Source organism: Lolium rigidum, chromosome 1, assembly GCF_022539505.1.
Source record: "Lolium rigidum isolate FL_2022 chromosome 1, APGP_CSIRO_Lrig_0.1, whole genome shotgun sequence".
NCBI lineage: Eukaryota > Viridiplantae > Streptophyta > Magnoliopsida > Poales > Poaceae > Lolium > Lolium rigidum.
The window spans coordinates 263,611,139-263,627,153 of record NC_061508.1 but is presented as its reverse complement, the minus strand read 5'-3'; the positions used below and the strand labels follow the sequence as shown (position 1 = coordinate 263,627,153).

Sequence of the window (16,015 nt, the reverse complement as noted above, 5' to 3'; positions counted from 1 at the left end):
TTGTAAGCTACTTTCTACAGAGATTCCAAGGCCAAACAGTTCCCTTAGCCCAAATTTACAATAATCTGAGAATATGATGAACAAATAACCAGAAGAACAGAGCCTGAGTTATAGCACGGTCCCGGGGCACACACCCACAGCTAGCTGTGCACCTAATTTCATTTCCCACCATGGAAAATCAGTGATATGGCAGCATCGAGAAACTTTAGAAACATCCGAAACCGCCACAATGTGCTGCAATCTGAGAGTATCCTCAACGCAGTTACACATACAAGCTCGCACCAAGCAAGCTGACAAAACTGGCAGTGTAATCAAACCTGTAAGGAGGGCTACCATCTTGCAACATCTGTATTATATTTATATAGTAGAAAATTAATTCATTTTCTACATCATATATGAGACATGTTCAGTTCGGTAGGAGATAATTTAGTCTGCACAGATGAGGTTGGGAAATAAAGTAAACTGGATTCACCACTGCATGCTTCATAGACCGAAAATGAAGCAAGAAGCACCAAAAATTGATCAGAATTTCATTTGTTGATTATTGACATGGCATTCAACAAGTTTCAGTGGGCGTTTTTTGCACATAGTTTATGATCTCGTCAAGCATAAATGCATAGTCGATCATCTAGAAATTAAGAAAATATTTGGTCTATCAAAAGCCAACATTGTGGTCAAAGGCAAAACATGCCTTTTACTGACTTAATTAACTCTAGCGCCAGATGTTGATTATCTCTTTTTAACTCTGGTGTACAAGAGATTTAAGTTAAAACCTTATGCAATGCTCATGAAAGTAAGGAAAAGGTTATTAATTTACTCTTTCAACGCTAACTAAGGTGGTTTGGGCATATCCAAGCACCAATTTAATAGTGGTATTCTAAAGGATATAGAAAAAAGTAGGAGGGGCAGAAGGCGACCAAAGTTGACATAGACAGAGGCGGTAAAAAGGAACTTCAAGTGGTTGGAATGTTCCTAGAGATTTGGCTCTTGATAGGACTACAGGAAGATCAGCAATCCATGTGGCAGAATCTTTGTCTACTCATTCTTTGTCTATTTTGCTCTCCTTTTTTATTGGTTTCTTTTTGTTTCCGCTGGGTCTCATATCAAGCCTGCCTAACTTGCTTGGGAAAAGGCTTTGATGTTGTTGTTGTGTAATGAATATGCGACTGGTCATATCAACACTGGGTGCAAAATTTAAATTTTAAGTAACACAAGCAACTGAGAGTTTGATTGAATAGTAATGTACAAAAATCACAGAAAAAGAAGATTGCAAAAATGAAAATAATATATTAGCACTTCATATAAAAAAGAAAGAATGTAACTAGGCCTGAACATACATGAAAAGTTCACACGAAGCTGTACTATCTTCTTGCACCAAACATCAAGTAGCCAAGAATTAACTAGCACTGCCACTATTGTTGCATGTAATCTAACTAGCAAGTAAAAAAACGAACCTGACGAACATGAATGGAAAATTCTTAGAAGCAACACAAAAAAATAAATCTTACAGAAAGCATAACTATCAGCATCCAACATGATCAACATCCAACGTGACCAGAATGTCGTAGGAGGTTTATAAATAGAGCAAGGTATTCTTATTCAGTAAAGCAGCGCCTATTGGAGTTCACTCCAGAAGGGTGTTGATGATGGATTTCACATTGAGTTTCTTGAGGTCGGTGTACGACTGACCACAGCCAACAAACATGACAGGAGCTCCAGATACATACACCATAGAAAGAGCTGCTCCAACCTTGTCATCAATGGTGTCAAACTTGGTGAGCAGGATGCCATCAATCGATCTAGCAGTTGGAGCAGTGGAAAGATCTGTCAGCTTCTGACTAAACTTAGTGAGCTGATCAACAGCGTCATTCCCCACCAGCGCCTCTCCAACAAACAAAACCAGGTCCGGATTATTGAGGTTGATGAGCTTCGAGAGCGCTCTCATGAGTGGCTCATTGTCCTGCATACGCCCAGCGGTGTCAACAAGAACAACATCTGTTTTGTTCCGAGCGGCTTCCTGAATCGCACCCTTGGCCACTACAGCTGGATCCCTTTCATATCCTTTCTCAAAAATAGGAATCTGAAGCCTGCGGGCATGAGTCCGCAGCTGCTCAACAGCACCAGACCTGAAGGTGTCGCACGCTGCCAGCATGACACTGAGGTCATGCTGACGAAGCCAATAAGCAACCTTTGCGAGGTTGGTTGATTTCCCAACCCCATTCACCCCGACGAAGACGATGACGTACGGCGCGCCGCGCTGCTTGGCAGCATGCACGTCTCTCAGCACGTCGATGGATCGCCTCGGGGTCAATATCCTAACGAGCGCATCTTCCATAGCTGCCTGAACAGAGGAGGAAACCCGCGTGAAGGAGCCGAGCTGCTTGCCTACAAGGCTAGCTGCAACTGATTCACAGAGCTTCTCCGCGATCTCCTCCGCCACGTTCTTGGTCATCAGCCGATCCTTCAGAGCTTTGAGCGCAGGTTGCAGGTCAGACATCTCCAGGGACGCGTTGCCGCCTGGGATGCTCCGGAACATTGAGGTGAACCACCCACTCTTCACTGTGCTGCTCCTCGTGGTTTCATCCTGGTCCATCCCGCTCTTCCCCTGGTTGACCGCCGCCTGGTCCATCGCCGGAGCTCCTCTGGCGTCAGCTGGGTTTGAAAAATCCAAATCCTTGGCCGAAGGCACGTTATCCGGAATCCTCCTCCTCTTATCGGTTGTCACTGGTTTCTTATCCCTGGGTGCGGGTTTATTCGGCTTGATTTTATGGTGTGGTCGGAAAATAAGTTGCAACTTACTCATGTCAAAAGCAGCATTGTTGCTGGGAGCTACTTCCTCTTCCCCTTTCACAACCTTGAGGCTACCATCCACCGAGTTGTGCTCCTCCTGCTCGCCATCGGAGCCATCCTTCCCAGACTCGTCACCCGCAGTCTCACTCTCGCCACCACCGCCACCACCATGGGGCGGGAGAAGGCCATCAGACGGAGCTGGGCCAGGTTTCACGGGGACGGAGGACGGACGGGACGCGCGCGCCTCGGCCTCGAGATGGAGCTGCCGGAACCGCTCCCCGAACCCGTGGTAGGACGCGCGGCGCGGGCGGTAGATCCGCGCGAACTCGGCGGCGACGGCGGCGAGGAGGTCGTCGACGTAGAGGAGGTGGAGCACCTTGCGGTAGACGGCGACAAAGACGAGCCCGAGCGCGTTGTTGAAGGCCCACCGGAGCGCGTGCGGGCCGTGCGCGAACCCCGCGGCGGCGCCGGGGCCGCAGGAGCGGCCGTCGAGGAGGAAGGACCGCACGAGGGCGTCCACCGGGGAGCCCTTGAGCGCGGCGGCGCCGCCGGCCAGCGACCACAGGATCAGGCCGCCGCGCGTGAAGATGAGCAGCTCCTCCAGCATCTCGTCGGCGGCGGTTCGGCGAACGCGAAACCCTCGTTGGCGGCGAAGCGGAAACCGACGAACGGGAGAAGTTGGGGCTGGGCCTGGGCTATGTAGCGCTGAACCCTGACGAACCTGGCCCGGATTCGGACATTGTGTATATTCCCGACACGGTCCGTCTATCAGGCCCGATAAGAGCATCTCCACTCGCCCACGCCCAAAGCCCCAATAGCTGATTGGGGGAGAGCCCTATTCTCCGCATACCCCCTCGTATATCGGCCTGGCCCAGGAAAGGTCCTAGTCGCTGTTATCTATCAACAGAGGGCTCAGTTGCTTCCTCTTTTTTTTTTTGGTTTTTTAAAGTTTTACTGGTTTTTTCTCTCTGGTTTGTGGTTTTGGGGGTCGTTTTTTTAAATTTAAAATTTGGACGTTTTCGATTTTTGTACATTTTCAATTTCGTAGTATTTTAGATTCGAACTTTTTTAAAAATTTGAACTGTTTTTAAATTTGAACATTTTTTGATCTGAAAAATTTTTATGTTTGAACATTTTCAGATTTGAACTTCTTCGAATTAAAAAAATGTTCTGATTAAATTTGAAAAAAATTTTTTGAACCTTTTGAGATTTGAATTTTTTAGATTCAAACATTTTTTAATCTGAACATTTTTAATTTGAACACTTTTGAAGTTTGAACTTTTTTAGATTCGAATATTTTAAATTTGAACTTTTTTATCCAAAAAATTTGAAATTTAAACATTTTTAGATTTGAACATTTTATAAATCTAAATTGAAAGGAGAAAAAGAAGAGAGAAGCAGTACATTTTGTTGGGCCGAGCGACCCAGAAGAAAACTCTTGAGGCGGAGCGAACCGTCGCTCCCGCTTAAGGCGGAGAGTAGGCGCTCCCCTGATTGGGGGCGTCGGTGAAACGAATGCTCCGGCTCTTATATTTGTTTTTCCCGCCAGAGTGGCCTAATTCTCCGTTCGGCGCCCCAAAGCCGAACCCAATCTACAGGGGGCAGTGGGGTCGCCGGTGTGGCGAGAAAACGATGCGGGCCAGCCCTGTCAGTGACCAGCGCCAAAAAAGCACAAATATTTTCCTCCTTTTCGCCTCGCGACCACTGTCACTGCCGCAACCACCCCTCACCGCGACGGTCGTTGCCGCCAGTAGGAACCCACTCCACCACCACATAAAATCCGCCGCAACCCTCGTCACCTCGCCGGCCCTTCCCACTGTCGTCGTTCACCCGCTCACGCCACCACTGCAACCTCCATCCCAACCACGCTCCCACCTTGCACGTGAGATGTTCGGCTATTTGCCAAGGTGATGGACTCGGACAACGAGGACGTCATGGTCGCGCTCATGGACGAGGAGCTATTAGTGGCTCCGCTACCAGGGACGCCGCTGCAGACGACGAACATCTGGCGATCCTCATCTCGCTCTTGTCCATGATCGCTGAGGAGGACAGGCCAGCCATTAGTGGCTCCGCGTCAGGGCACCGCAAGAGCAAGACAAGGCAGAGGATGGAAGGCTACTGCAATGCCCCTCCGGTGCAGTTTGAGATCAATGGCCACCAGTATGACAAGGGATACTATCTTGTTTATGACATCTATCCAAAATGGTCAACATTTTTTAAGACAATCTCGAACTCTGTACCTAGAGGGAAGAAAGATTGGTTTGCTCAAATGCAGGAGGCTGCCAGAAATGATGTGGAGAGGGCATTTTATGTGTTGCAAGCTCGCTTTGCCATTATCTGATACCCTGCTCTTGCATGGTCCAAAGAGCAGATGTGGAAGCTCATGACTTCTTGTGACATACCGCACAACATGATTATCGAGAGCAAGCGGGAATTTTCAGTGTTTGACACTGAACCATATGAACAGATAGGTCCTTCTGCAGGTGTTGATCACAATGTGCCTCCCACATTTGTTGCTTTTCTTGCCAGGCATCAAGAATTCCGAGACTCCGATGCTCATCACCAACTACAAGATGATCTGGTGGAGCATTTGTGGATTCTCAAATGCGGCATCTAGTTTGTTTATTTCTTTGCCAGTGTGATTTAAACTTTTAAATTTGTGTGATTTGATGAATCTAAATTATTTGTGTGCTATGTTCAACTTGTTGAATTATGTCCAACATTTGTTTATGTTGTAATAAATTATCACAGTTTATTTGTTGTTTAAATTTTAATCATATATGAAATTGTATTGGGGGCACCTATGGGGTGCACGGCTGGGCGCCGGCATCTCTCCATTTTTCATTTTGTGCCGGCGCCCCCTGATACGGTTCCTAAAACGGCTGCGCCGGACGCCGTATGAGGAGGGTGAGTGGAGATGCTTTAACCTGGATCGGGGACTATCCCGTGATACCACGCCTCCTTGATAACATCCCCTTCTTAAAATTTAAATTTATAGGTACTAAAATAAAATGTAACAAATATGTGGGTGTTAAGAAGATGTGTGTTCACATTCCCTAAAATTTTCAGAACCAAATTCGAAAATACACACACAAAAACAAATTGCAATGTGAACGGTGTCATTTTTTTTTTATTATTTTTGTGACACTATTCATGTTGGTTTATCTTTTTTTTCTCTGCATTTTTAGGATTTGGTTCTGCAAATTCTAGGAATTGTAGACACGTATCTTGTAATCCAAAAAACTATTTTGGAATTTTTTGACACTTGCAAACTTAAATTTTGAAAAATAGTATCACAGTATGAAATGCAGGGGAAAAAATCCAGTGTTCCAAACGGCAATGAGGATGAACATCCTTTTTTTTTCTCGGAATAGGATCAGCTGTCAAATACTCCCGAAAGTATGAAGCTAAATTTCGGGAGTTCTCAAACTTTACCATTATGTTGTGTTTGGATGCATAGAAAGTTGGCATGAAATTGAATTGGGCTAAGATTCCAAATCTGAGATGGAAATGAATTGGCATCTAATTCGATTCTATTGTTTGGATGTGTTTGGAATTTGGTGTTGGAATCAAAGGGTGTAACCAATTCCAAATCCCGTTTGGATGAACAAAGTATGGAATTTGATATTTTGTTGAATTTGCAAAACTTTAAACATAAAAATAAAACATGTATTTAGTTGAATTTGGACAATCCCTTTTGTGTTGAATCTGGAGGCGAGGCTAGGCGGCGCCGGACAAGGACGAGCAGGGCGGCGCTGGGCACGCCCGAGCAGAGAGAGGTCGGGGCGGCGTCGGGCGAGCGCGAGCGGGAGAGGACGGAGCGGCGTCGGGCGAGCGCGAGCGGGAGAGGACGGAGCGGCGCCGGCCACGGCGGCGCCGGACGCGGCTGAGACCGAGCGGGGCAAGGCCGAGCAGGGAGGACGGGGCGGCGGCGGGCGACGGCGAGCAGGAGAGGCCGGGGCAGCGCCGGACGCGGCCGAGATCGAGCGGGAGGGAGACGAGCGCGAGCGGGAGAGGTCGGGGCGGCACCGGCGCTGGGCATGGCCGGGCAGGGAGGACGGGGCGGCGGCGGGCGATGGCGAGCAGGAGAGGCCGGGGCAGCGCCGGACGCGGCTGAGATCGAGCGGGAGGGAGACGAGCGGGAGAGGTCGGGGCGGCGCTGGCGCTAGGCATGGCCGAGCAGAGAGAAGAGGGGGCGGCCTCGAGCGATGGAGGAGGGAGACGCGAGGGAGGCGGGGGGGGGGAGACGAGAGGGAGGCAGTTTCCAAGCCTTTCCGAGCGTGAGAGCTCGGAAAGTTTTCCAATCGTGGGCTCGGAATTTGGTTGGCTTTCCACAGATCAATTCCGAACGCATACCAAACGGCAGAATTTGCGGAATCTGGCCAAATTCCAATTCCATGCCCAGTTTCTATGCATCCTAGTGTGTTACAGGACAAACATACAACTTTCAAATTTTGATTATTCATCAATCAATCTTTAAAAGCATCAAGGTTAGATACTCGTCTTGAGTGTACTTATGTTTCAGGTAGTACTTTATTATAAACGAGAAATATTTGAAAATTTATTAGCCGAAGTATGTTTCCCAGACTGCCAATACCATCAGATACAAGAAATTCTCTAGCTGGAGCTAGCCATAATAAATTAGAACTACATTCTAAGATTCACTCAGGCGCAGCGCTGCACATCGTCATTGAAACTGTACAAATTATCCAGTGTACAGTTCCCTTGTGTCCACAGGTACCAGCAATTTGCAATCAGCGAAACATATTTCAATTTGATTGAAAAGTTCAGACATGGTTGCAAAGGATTGAGATGAAAAAACATGCCATGCCAATTGCCAAGGACACCACCATACAAAGAATACAAAGGTCTATCCTGATCTAGACAAACTTCTCAGTTCAGCAACAAACTTCTCTAGGACATGATACTTGCTACTGCTACTAATAATAATTCCCGGTCACTGGAAAGGCGATAGCGCAAGCTAACATGTAACATCACACAAACCCAACCAAAAGAATACCACGTGGCTCAACTGGAGCAGCAGCCACCCTTCTTCACTGCCGAGACATCATCCTTCATATTGATCTTTTCACCCTTGCCAGGGCCAGAACCTGAGTCTTCACCTGCTTCAACTGACCTCTTGCTCACGATGCGGTAAATCTGAGTTAAGACCTCAGAAAATGCATCTTCCACATTGGTGGACTCCAGCGCAGAAGTCTCCATGAAATAGAGTGATTCTCTCTCTGCAAATCCCTTCGCTTCATCAGTTTGGACTGCTACAAGATGACGGAGATCAGACTTGTTGCCAACTAGCATAACAACTATATTTGGGTCCGTGTGGTCCCTCAGTTCCTTCAGCCAGCGCTCAGCATTCTCATAGGTCGCGTGCCGAGTGACATCATACACAAGTAATGCTCCAACAGCACCACGGTAGTATGCACTAGTAATAGCACGATACCTGTAGCAGAATTCAGATCAGAAAGGAATGTGGTTAGTTAAGGCAGAAGTGAACCAAAACATGCAAAATTCTGAAGAAAAGCAAGAGAATTCACTACAATAAAGAATCATAGAGACAGTTCACAAAAAAAGTATTGGCAAGAATGAGATAGTCTGTTCATTGGAGGAATTGCTTATTCACAGGTTTTAGCAACACAGTTAACAGCAGTGCTGGACAGAGCCCCAATCCTCTGAACGAATCGAATGTTGGCGAGGAACACTAAAATGAAGGTTAAGAACATATTTTAATTGCATGGACTTCAGAGCTATCATCAAGCCAGTATGATGTCAAAATGTAGAGTTACATGTCAATGTATCATGAAACACACTCATATATATAGAAAAAAATTAAATTAACATTCTTGAGAATTAAAAGCCACAACAGAACCCCATTTGGTAGTATTTACGCCGCTTGAGACATGAAAGTGTCATGCGATCCGTATAGATTTTTTTACTGGATGCCATGCCAGAAAAACGACAGAATAATTCAGAGAAAGAGTAAAACTTCATACAGAAAAAAAATTATAAAAATCCAGTTCACTTTCAAGTTATTACACGTGTTATGGTACTACTAGCAGGAATTTGGCACTACCAAATTTTGTTTGTTAAGCAATAGCTTGTCAAATCCTGCAGTGTCTTGCACATTCATGCACATCCAGATTCCGATTAACTTTTAATGAGGCAGTTACATCCACAATCTTGAGTTTTGCGGAACCACTTTCAATTTAGTTTGGATGGGCTCCTTTTCCACCCTCTAGTGTTTGTATGGGAGTTTGAATTCTTCTTCTACCCTTTATCAAGCAGTGGCAATTAACCTAAGACACAACATCTGCTTTCTTACTCAACTACATGAAGTACAGGGTGCCCAACGAAATGAATAGTACAGTATTAAAATTCCAGCACTATAAACAAATCAAGCGAGCCTCAAGCTGGTTTTTAGGCACATATATTGCATAGTGTAGAAAACTGGTCGAATGTGCGTTAGAAGATTTATTACAGTTCTGGATTATTAAAACCCTTTGGATAGCAAAATCCTGTTTAATCATATGTTACTAGAGTAGTAGCAGTAACATGTACAAATATGAGCATGGTTTTAAGGCGGTAAGGCGTCCCCAGGCAATCTGACGCCTAAGCGCCTAAAGCGGGCAAATTTCCCAAGGCGCTGCCAGGGTACCTTATCGCCTAAGCATCCTAAGGAGGATGCCTTATAAACCGTGAATATGAGTAAGAATACTGGACAGAGATTTGGTGCACATGGGCACCAGTGATCCCTATTTAAAAAAGTAGTTGAAAATCACATTTCTAAGTTTCAGAAAAATCTGAAAATAAATTATGATGTAGCCAGTATTGTATTTCACAAACGTGAAAATTTTCAGCTGGAAATAATTTGTATTTTAGGCTACACAAAAACAGCAAATTTGTAGATCTGAGTATAGTGATTCAGATCTTCAAAAAAAAATCAAACTTTGTCATTTTTGTGTAGCTTTGAAAACAAAATATTTTTATTTAAGATTTTGTACGTTAGTGGGATACATCATCAGCTCCCTTTAGAATTTTGCTACAGAATTTTTTTAAACACATAAATCTATTTTTCGAATTTTTTAATACAGCGAGAGCACTGGTGCCCAAGATCCAAAATGACTTTTTATAGAAATACTGAAGTTCTATTATAGCGTAGCCTTGAATAATAAGAAAAATCATGGTAAAAAATAATAAGAAAAATGCTCTGCGTAAATACTGAAGTTCTGCTACTGATTCACATTTGTTGCAGTCTCCAAAAACATAGATAGCAATGGATGTCAAGGTCCTAATAGGTCAAAGACATCGTTGATGATGAGAAAATTGTTATCCCAAATTAGTGAAACAACTGAGGCATGATACATGACTCAACATATCAACTGACAACTGAAAGAATTATGTGAGCACAGAAATGCTAAGGCTGTTTCGAATCACAAACAGAGGGACTACTTGAGAGAAAGGATTAAAGCCACAAAACTAACTGCTATTTCTGGTTTCTGCAGAATGAATTGCCATACTAGCAACTATATAACTAGGATAAAAGATGATGAGCATTAGATCATTAAATCATTGTCATGCTTCATATATATACATAACTGAAAAACTAGTGAAACTGGGGAGAGAGAGAGAGAGGGAGGGTGGGGGGGGGGGGGTTGAGAGAGCAATGAGAAATAAGGACAAAACAAGTATGATTCTGAACAAAAAGAAGTAGAGAAGTACTCTATCTAAAAAAGGAGGTAATGCATCCTAACAACCAGTTCACAAGTAATTGATACATCAGCAATGTCAAGGGCGTAACTAATGCATAGCAGAACTTGTGCAGCAAATGTAATGTGTTGTTCATTTTTAGACTCTGGCCAATAATAAGCCTCACTTCTAAAAATAGTATTAAGGAGGGATCTGAGCCTTGGCCAACACACCAACCATGCATCTAGCCAGAAACCAAATATACACATACACGCAATATCACTATCATGGTAGGACGTGCCATTTAAGTTACATGGACTTGACATCAAGATTGAAGCATCACACCGTCACTGTTGAAACCCTCACTGTCATCAGCAAGATAAAGCCACACATTGTCACAATTTATGCTGACTACAGATCATAATGCAGCGAGCTAAGTGTCAGGCTTGGCCAGTTTTATCACCAAAATCGTTACAAACACACCAATAATAGATTATAATATTCAGCACTTCATAAAGTCTCCAAATTGTACACCACTCCACGGTATAGACCCCTACTTACTTAAAAAAGACAGGCGCGAAGCCACTGATGTCATAATTTATGCTGACTACACAATCAAAAATTCACAATGTAGTGAGCTAAGCGTCCGGCTTGGCTCTACAAGGTGATCTAGCTCACTTGGTGTGAGCAAAATCATCACCACAACACCACCAACAGATCATAAGATTTTATATCTAATTTAAGCCCCCCAATTGTACAGCAATCAACGGTATAGTCCCTACTAATTACTTGTATTTGAGCAAAAAGACAGTGGAGAAGATCCCTACCCACCGATTCGCAAGCAGCCGATACCTACAGCAAGGTCCTACGATCCATTAGCGTGGCTGAACTAGGCGCAGATCCTCTCCGCCAGCTAGCCGCGCCATAATTCGGCGGCGAGATCCAACCAACGAAAGCACCACACTTTCAAGATGCACGCTTGCATCTGGATACGAACCGAGCACAGATCTACGTACAGCCGCGCGCGGCAGAGCGCAGATCTACCAGCAGCCGCGGCAGATAATAAGAGACAGGGAGCGGAAAGGGAGCGAGGTGAGGGAAAGAACCTTTCTTGTCCGGCGGTGTCCCAAATCTGGGCCTTGACGACCTTGCCGTCGACCTGGAGGGATCGTGTGGCGAACTCGACGCCGATGGTGGACTTGGACTCGAGGCTGAACTCGTTGCGCGTGAAGCGGGAGAGCAGGTTGGACTTGCCGACGCCGGAGTCGCCGATGAGGACCACCTTGAAGAGGTAGTCGTAGTCGTCCTCCGCCCGGTACCCCGCCGCCATTGCTGTGGTCTGCTCGCGCGCTCGGCGATCTGGTTCCGTGCAGGGGGTGGCGAGAGGCGGTGTAAAAGAGGCGAGGCGAGGGGGAAAGGAGCACGGGCACGGCAGCGAGCGGCGCGTGATGAGCGCGTGGAGTGCGGCGAATGGGGGATCTTGGTCGGGTCGGGTCGGCCTACGTTTCGGGGCTCGGGTCGGCGGCCGCTGCAGTCCACTGCGCTACTACCGGTAGCGGTAGGAGAAGAGAAAACCTTCTTGGAGGAAATGGAGGCCTCTCGGGCCACGTGTGGTCCGAGTCATCCGACCAAGCAACGTGGCGCCATCCTAGCTGTTCCTTTCCTCCTCTTCTCCTTCAGCGATCTACTCTAAGGGTGTGTTTGGTAGCCCGGGTGAACCGAGAATAACTATCTCTTCTCACCCTAACCAAGTTGAGATGGGATAAGATGTTGTTTGGTAGCACATGTATGAGCTGAGCTAAGCTGGGCTGAGATGTTGTTTGGTAGACATGTATGAGATGAGATAGTGAGGATACCACCTCAATTGATTTTAGCACTATTCAATATTCAAACGAAGTTAAACTACACAGACGAATTCAATATTCCATAAAATACACACTCATTTAATATTATGTATTTAACTAGTAGTTTTTTTCTCCAACAGATACACCTTTTTGCAAATAGGCCCTAAAATAAACTACAGAAAATCAATCAGGTCCTCTTGTAGCTGCCTCCATCTCGATCTGCATGGGAGGAGCAGCACCGCCTGTGGCAGTGGTGCGCCGGAGGTGTGGGTGGCGTCCGGCAGCCAGGGGAGGGGGTGGCGGCGGCCGGCGAACGGTGTCCACGGCGGCCAGTGGAGGGGTGGTGGCGGCCGGCTTCCAGGCGGCATCCAAGGGCGGCGGGCGGCTAGGGGCAGCGATGGGCCACGTCCAGGGGCGGCGGGAGGCTTCCATGGGAAGCGGCGGGCGACGAGCCGCGCCCAGGGCAGGTAGGGGAGGGGGCGGCGGCGGCCGGCGGCGGCGGCGGCTGACGGTCAGAGGGGCACGGGAGGAGCATGGGGCGTTTCTTTCCTGTCGAGAGCAAATGAGGAGGGCGGGGGAGGCCGGGCTATGGTCTGGGGGGTGCGCTGGTGGAGCCCACGCAAAGGATTGCGGGATGGACTCAGCTTGGCTGGGTTGTGAAGCTCGATTTGAGCTTCACAACCGGAGCTAGGCTGAGGGGTATTTTCCGTATGAGGTGGGCATAGCCCATCTGAGTGCAACCGGGCTAACAAACAAAGGTTTGTCCAAAAATCTCAGATGAGATGGGAAAATCTGAGTTGATACGGGCTGCCAAACACACCCTAAGTACATTACCCCTATTTATGGTTTTGGTAATTAATGACAATTCCTATAGAATATTCAATAGGTAATGGTTGGAGACTATGTGTTGAATTCAAGTATGGATGCTATGAAGATAAAAAATATATACCTTGAGTATTGGCATCAAGATCAACGATTTGAAGAGAAGGATATGATATAATCAGGAAGATATAGATCGTGAAAGTGTAGCTTTTTTGGAGAAAATGCATCTTGGAAAGTCTCCGGTGTGCAATCCGGCTTTATCGGGCTCCCCACCGAACCATTTTGTGGGTTGTCGGTTTGTGCGTCGGTGTCCATCGAAGAGGTGTACTGAGGCATCATCCGTTGCTGGCTCGGCAGCTGTCGGTCAGTTTGGCGGGTGAATCAGCACTGCCGGTCTGGATGTCGGTCAGTTCGGCGTATGGTATGACTCTGCCTACTTTTCGCCGGACTTGCCCAGAATGATTCCCTGAACGAATAGTTTTCTCCATTGGGCTATTTGGTTTCAAGAGAAGAATTTAAAAATCCCTCTAGGTTGGTGTCATGATAGTCTTATGAGTTGAGCTATGGTTGACCAAGACTTAGATCATACAATCAAATGAAGAGTTATTTATGTACCTCATGATATTGTGATAGAATATGAGAAGATACAAGGTTGACCAACACAACGAGTGAGGATTGAATTTAAGTTGGTCAACACATGAAGCATAAGAAATGTACCACATGGGATCACATGATCTTGTGGTATGGTAAGCTTTGTCAATTATGCTTTATGAACCAACCCTTTATATATGTGCCTCGGTGTTATTTATTATGGTTAGGTTTATTTCCATGGGCACGCATGCATCAAAAGTAATATTTCATATATCTTATGAGGGGATAGCATCAAGTGGTGATCCTCATCAAGGTTCAGAAAGACAATTTCACGTTAAGCATCTCGAGAAGATAATATGCTTGAAGCCTGTCATCCATTGGTGGTAATTCACATGTGAAGATGTGCCTTAATGACGAAATCGCAATGATAAGTCTTCATGAAGCAATAATGATCAAGTGGAGCATTATGGACTTGCTAGTTTTTCCTTTTACCAGTATCAAGGTAGTTGTTGGAAGATCGGGTTATAGGATAGATAATCACACTATTAACAGGGCTTTCGGTTGTGCAACTTGATCATATTATCTTAGGGAGCTAAATCATTCGCTTGCTTTGCATCCCTTTATCTGTGTTGCTTCTTGAGTGTTTCTCTGTGTGAGGTTCTTGAGATTTTTGCTATATGTACATCAAGCCCAAGTTCAACGAAAACAAAATTCGTATGCATCTTCTATTGCGTTATTTCGAGTTTGGAGGTTTTACCGGGCAAAAGGTTAGGGAAGTTTCACACCTCTACTTATTTGATATTTTAATCTCTTGCTCCTTATTGGGTTTATATTCTCTGTTAGATAGATCTTGTTTGCTTAACTTTTCAAAAAGCCCAAGTTTTCTAAAATAGGGGTCCGAAAACAAAAAGATATCACCGTTTTCGTAAACCTAGTTTTCTATCGGTGGTAAGTTTGGCCCGTCGGGCCTGGCGCCGGTTTGGTCCGTTTCTGTCGGGATCTACGCCGGTGGCCGCCGAAACCCTCCTGCTAAAAAGTTGGGGCAACTCATTTTTGCCCCCGATTGGCCATATTTGCTTCTCCAATAAAAGTGGCTACTTCTCCAATGTTTTCTAAGGGTTCTTGAGCTTATTTTCTTCCACAATTGTTGAATCTCAAAAGCTTACTTCCTCCTAACCTATGCTCTGATTCTTGCATTTTTTGAGGGGTTTTAGATAGGAGATCGAGATCTACAATCCCCAGCAATCAATTCCTCCTCTAAGTGAGGGGAACCCTTTGGATCCGGATCTTAGAATCATTGGTTGTCGACCTCCACCATTGTTCTTCCTCTATAATTCCATCCTAGCATTCGTTTCTTTGGTGATATTTGAGTGTGAAAATTTTGAACACCTTTGGTGTTATTGCTTTGCATCCTTGCATAGTGTTGAGTTCTCCATTACGATTAGTTCGAGTGAGATATCGTGAACTTGTTACTCTTGGAGGGTGACCTCCTAGTTAGCTTGGTGCACTACAAGAGAATTGGCATGTAGAGGCACTATTTTGGTCCAGTAGAGACACTTAAATTGCTCCTACGCAGTTATAAAGACACTTTCCATATTGTCTCGAAACTTTCACTACGGGCGGTGTCTCTACGTGGTAATGACAATAGTAATAATGTCTTTACATTTTAGAAGACATAAAAGAGGCATTATATTGTGTCTCTAGAGTAAATAAATGTAAAGAAACCATGTCAAAAGTAGTACTCGAACTCATGACCTTAGTGATTAAGACTTATTCCATTAACCATCTCACCCTTTCACAAGTATATGTTGATACTTGGAACAAATTTCTAATTAGTATCGCCCACCATGACCTAAACATAGAACAAGTGTCTCTGGAGAACAAGCAACATGTCTCAAACATTGCCTCTAGATAAAAATTAAAGACATACAACAAAGTGTCTCACGGACTGCCGCTTGATAACTTAATTGTGACACTTTAGAGTGTCTCATAAGTTGTCTACAGAACGAAAATTGCAACCCCTTACAGAAATGTCTTAACTAACGTCCCTACATATGAGACTATTCCCGAAGTGTCTCAAAAAGTGCCACTACAACATGCAAAGTGTCTTAATGTGATTTTAAAGAGGCAAAGTAGGAAGTGTAGTAAAATGTCTCTATGGAAGGTTTTTCTTGTAGTGGTGCTTGGTGCTCCGGTGACCTCTTCGTGAAGCCTTCGTGGAGCTTGTGAAGTGGTTGTGGATATTTTCATATCCGGAGTGGAGAAAA

At 45.4% G+C, this 16,015-nt stretch overlaps 2 protein-coding genes across 2 annotated transcripts; both read right to left on the bottom strand.

Annotated features, from left to right (window-relative positions):
• Nucleotides 1–1,498: 1,498 nt before the first annotated feature.
• LOC124683605 (signal recognition particle receptor subunit alpha homolog) lies at nucleotides 1,499–3,397 on the bottom strand. Its single transcript, XM_047218091.1, has one exon. The coding sequence runs from the start codon at nucleotides 3,395–3,397 to the stop codon at nucleotides 1,625–1,627; it is 1,773 nt and encodes a 590-aa protein (XP_047074047.1). The 3' UTR covers nucleotides 1,499–1,624.
• Nucleotides 3,398–7,546: 4,149 nt separating this feature from the next.
• Nucleotides 7,547–11,883, bottom strand: LOC124693386 (ras-related protein RIC2). The gene is made up of 2 exons (XM_047226869.1): nucleotides 11,598–11,883; nucleotides 7,547–8,248 (listed from the first exon to the last, which is right to left on the bottom strand). The coding sequence occupies exons 1-2, from the start codon at nucleotides 11,819–11,821 to the stop codon at nucleotides 7,819–7,821; spliced, it is 654 nt and encodes a 217-aa protein (XP_047082825.1). The 5' UTR covers nucleotides 11,822–11,883; the 3' UTR covers nucleotides 7,547–7,818.
• Nucleotides 11,884–16,015: the final 4,132 nt, after the last annotated feature.

What these genes read in the sequence shown, in the direction of transcription:
- LOC124693386 (XM_047226869.1), bottom strand. Translation starts at nt 11,821, where the DNA reads ATGGCGGCGGGGTACCGGGCGGAGGACGACTACGACTACCTCTTCAAG. An exon ending in GACACCGCCGGACAAGAAAG is followed by an intron (nt 8,249 to 11,597) that starts GTTCTTTCCCTC and finishes ATTCTGCTACAG; the next exon opens with GTATCGTGCTATTACTAGTG.
- LOC124683605 (XM_047218091.1), bottom strand. Translation starts at nt 3,397, where the DNA reads ATGCTGGAGGAGCTGCTCATCTTCACGCGCGGCGGCCTGATCCTGTGG.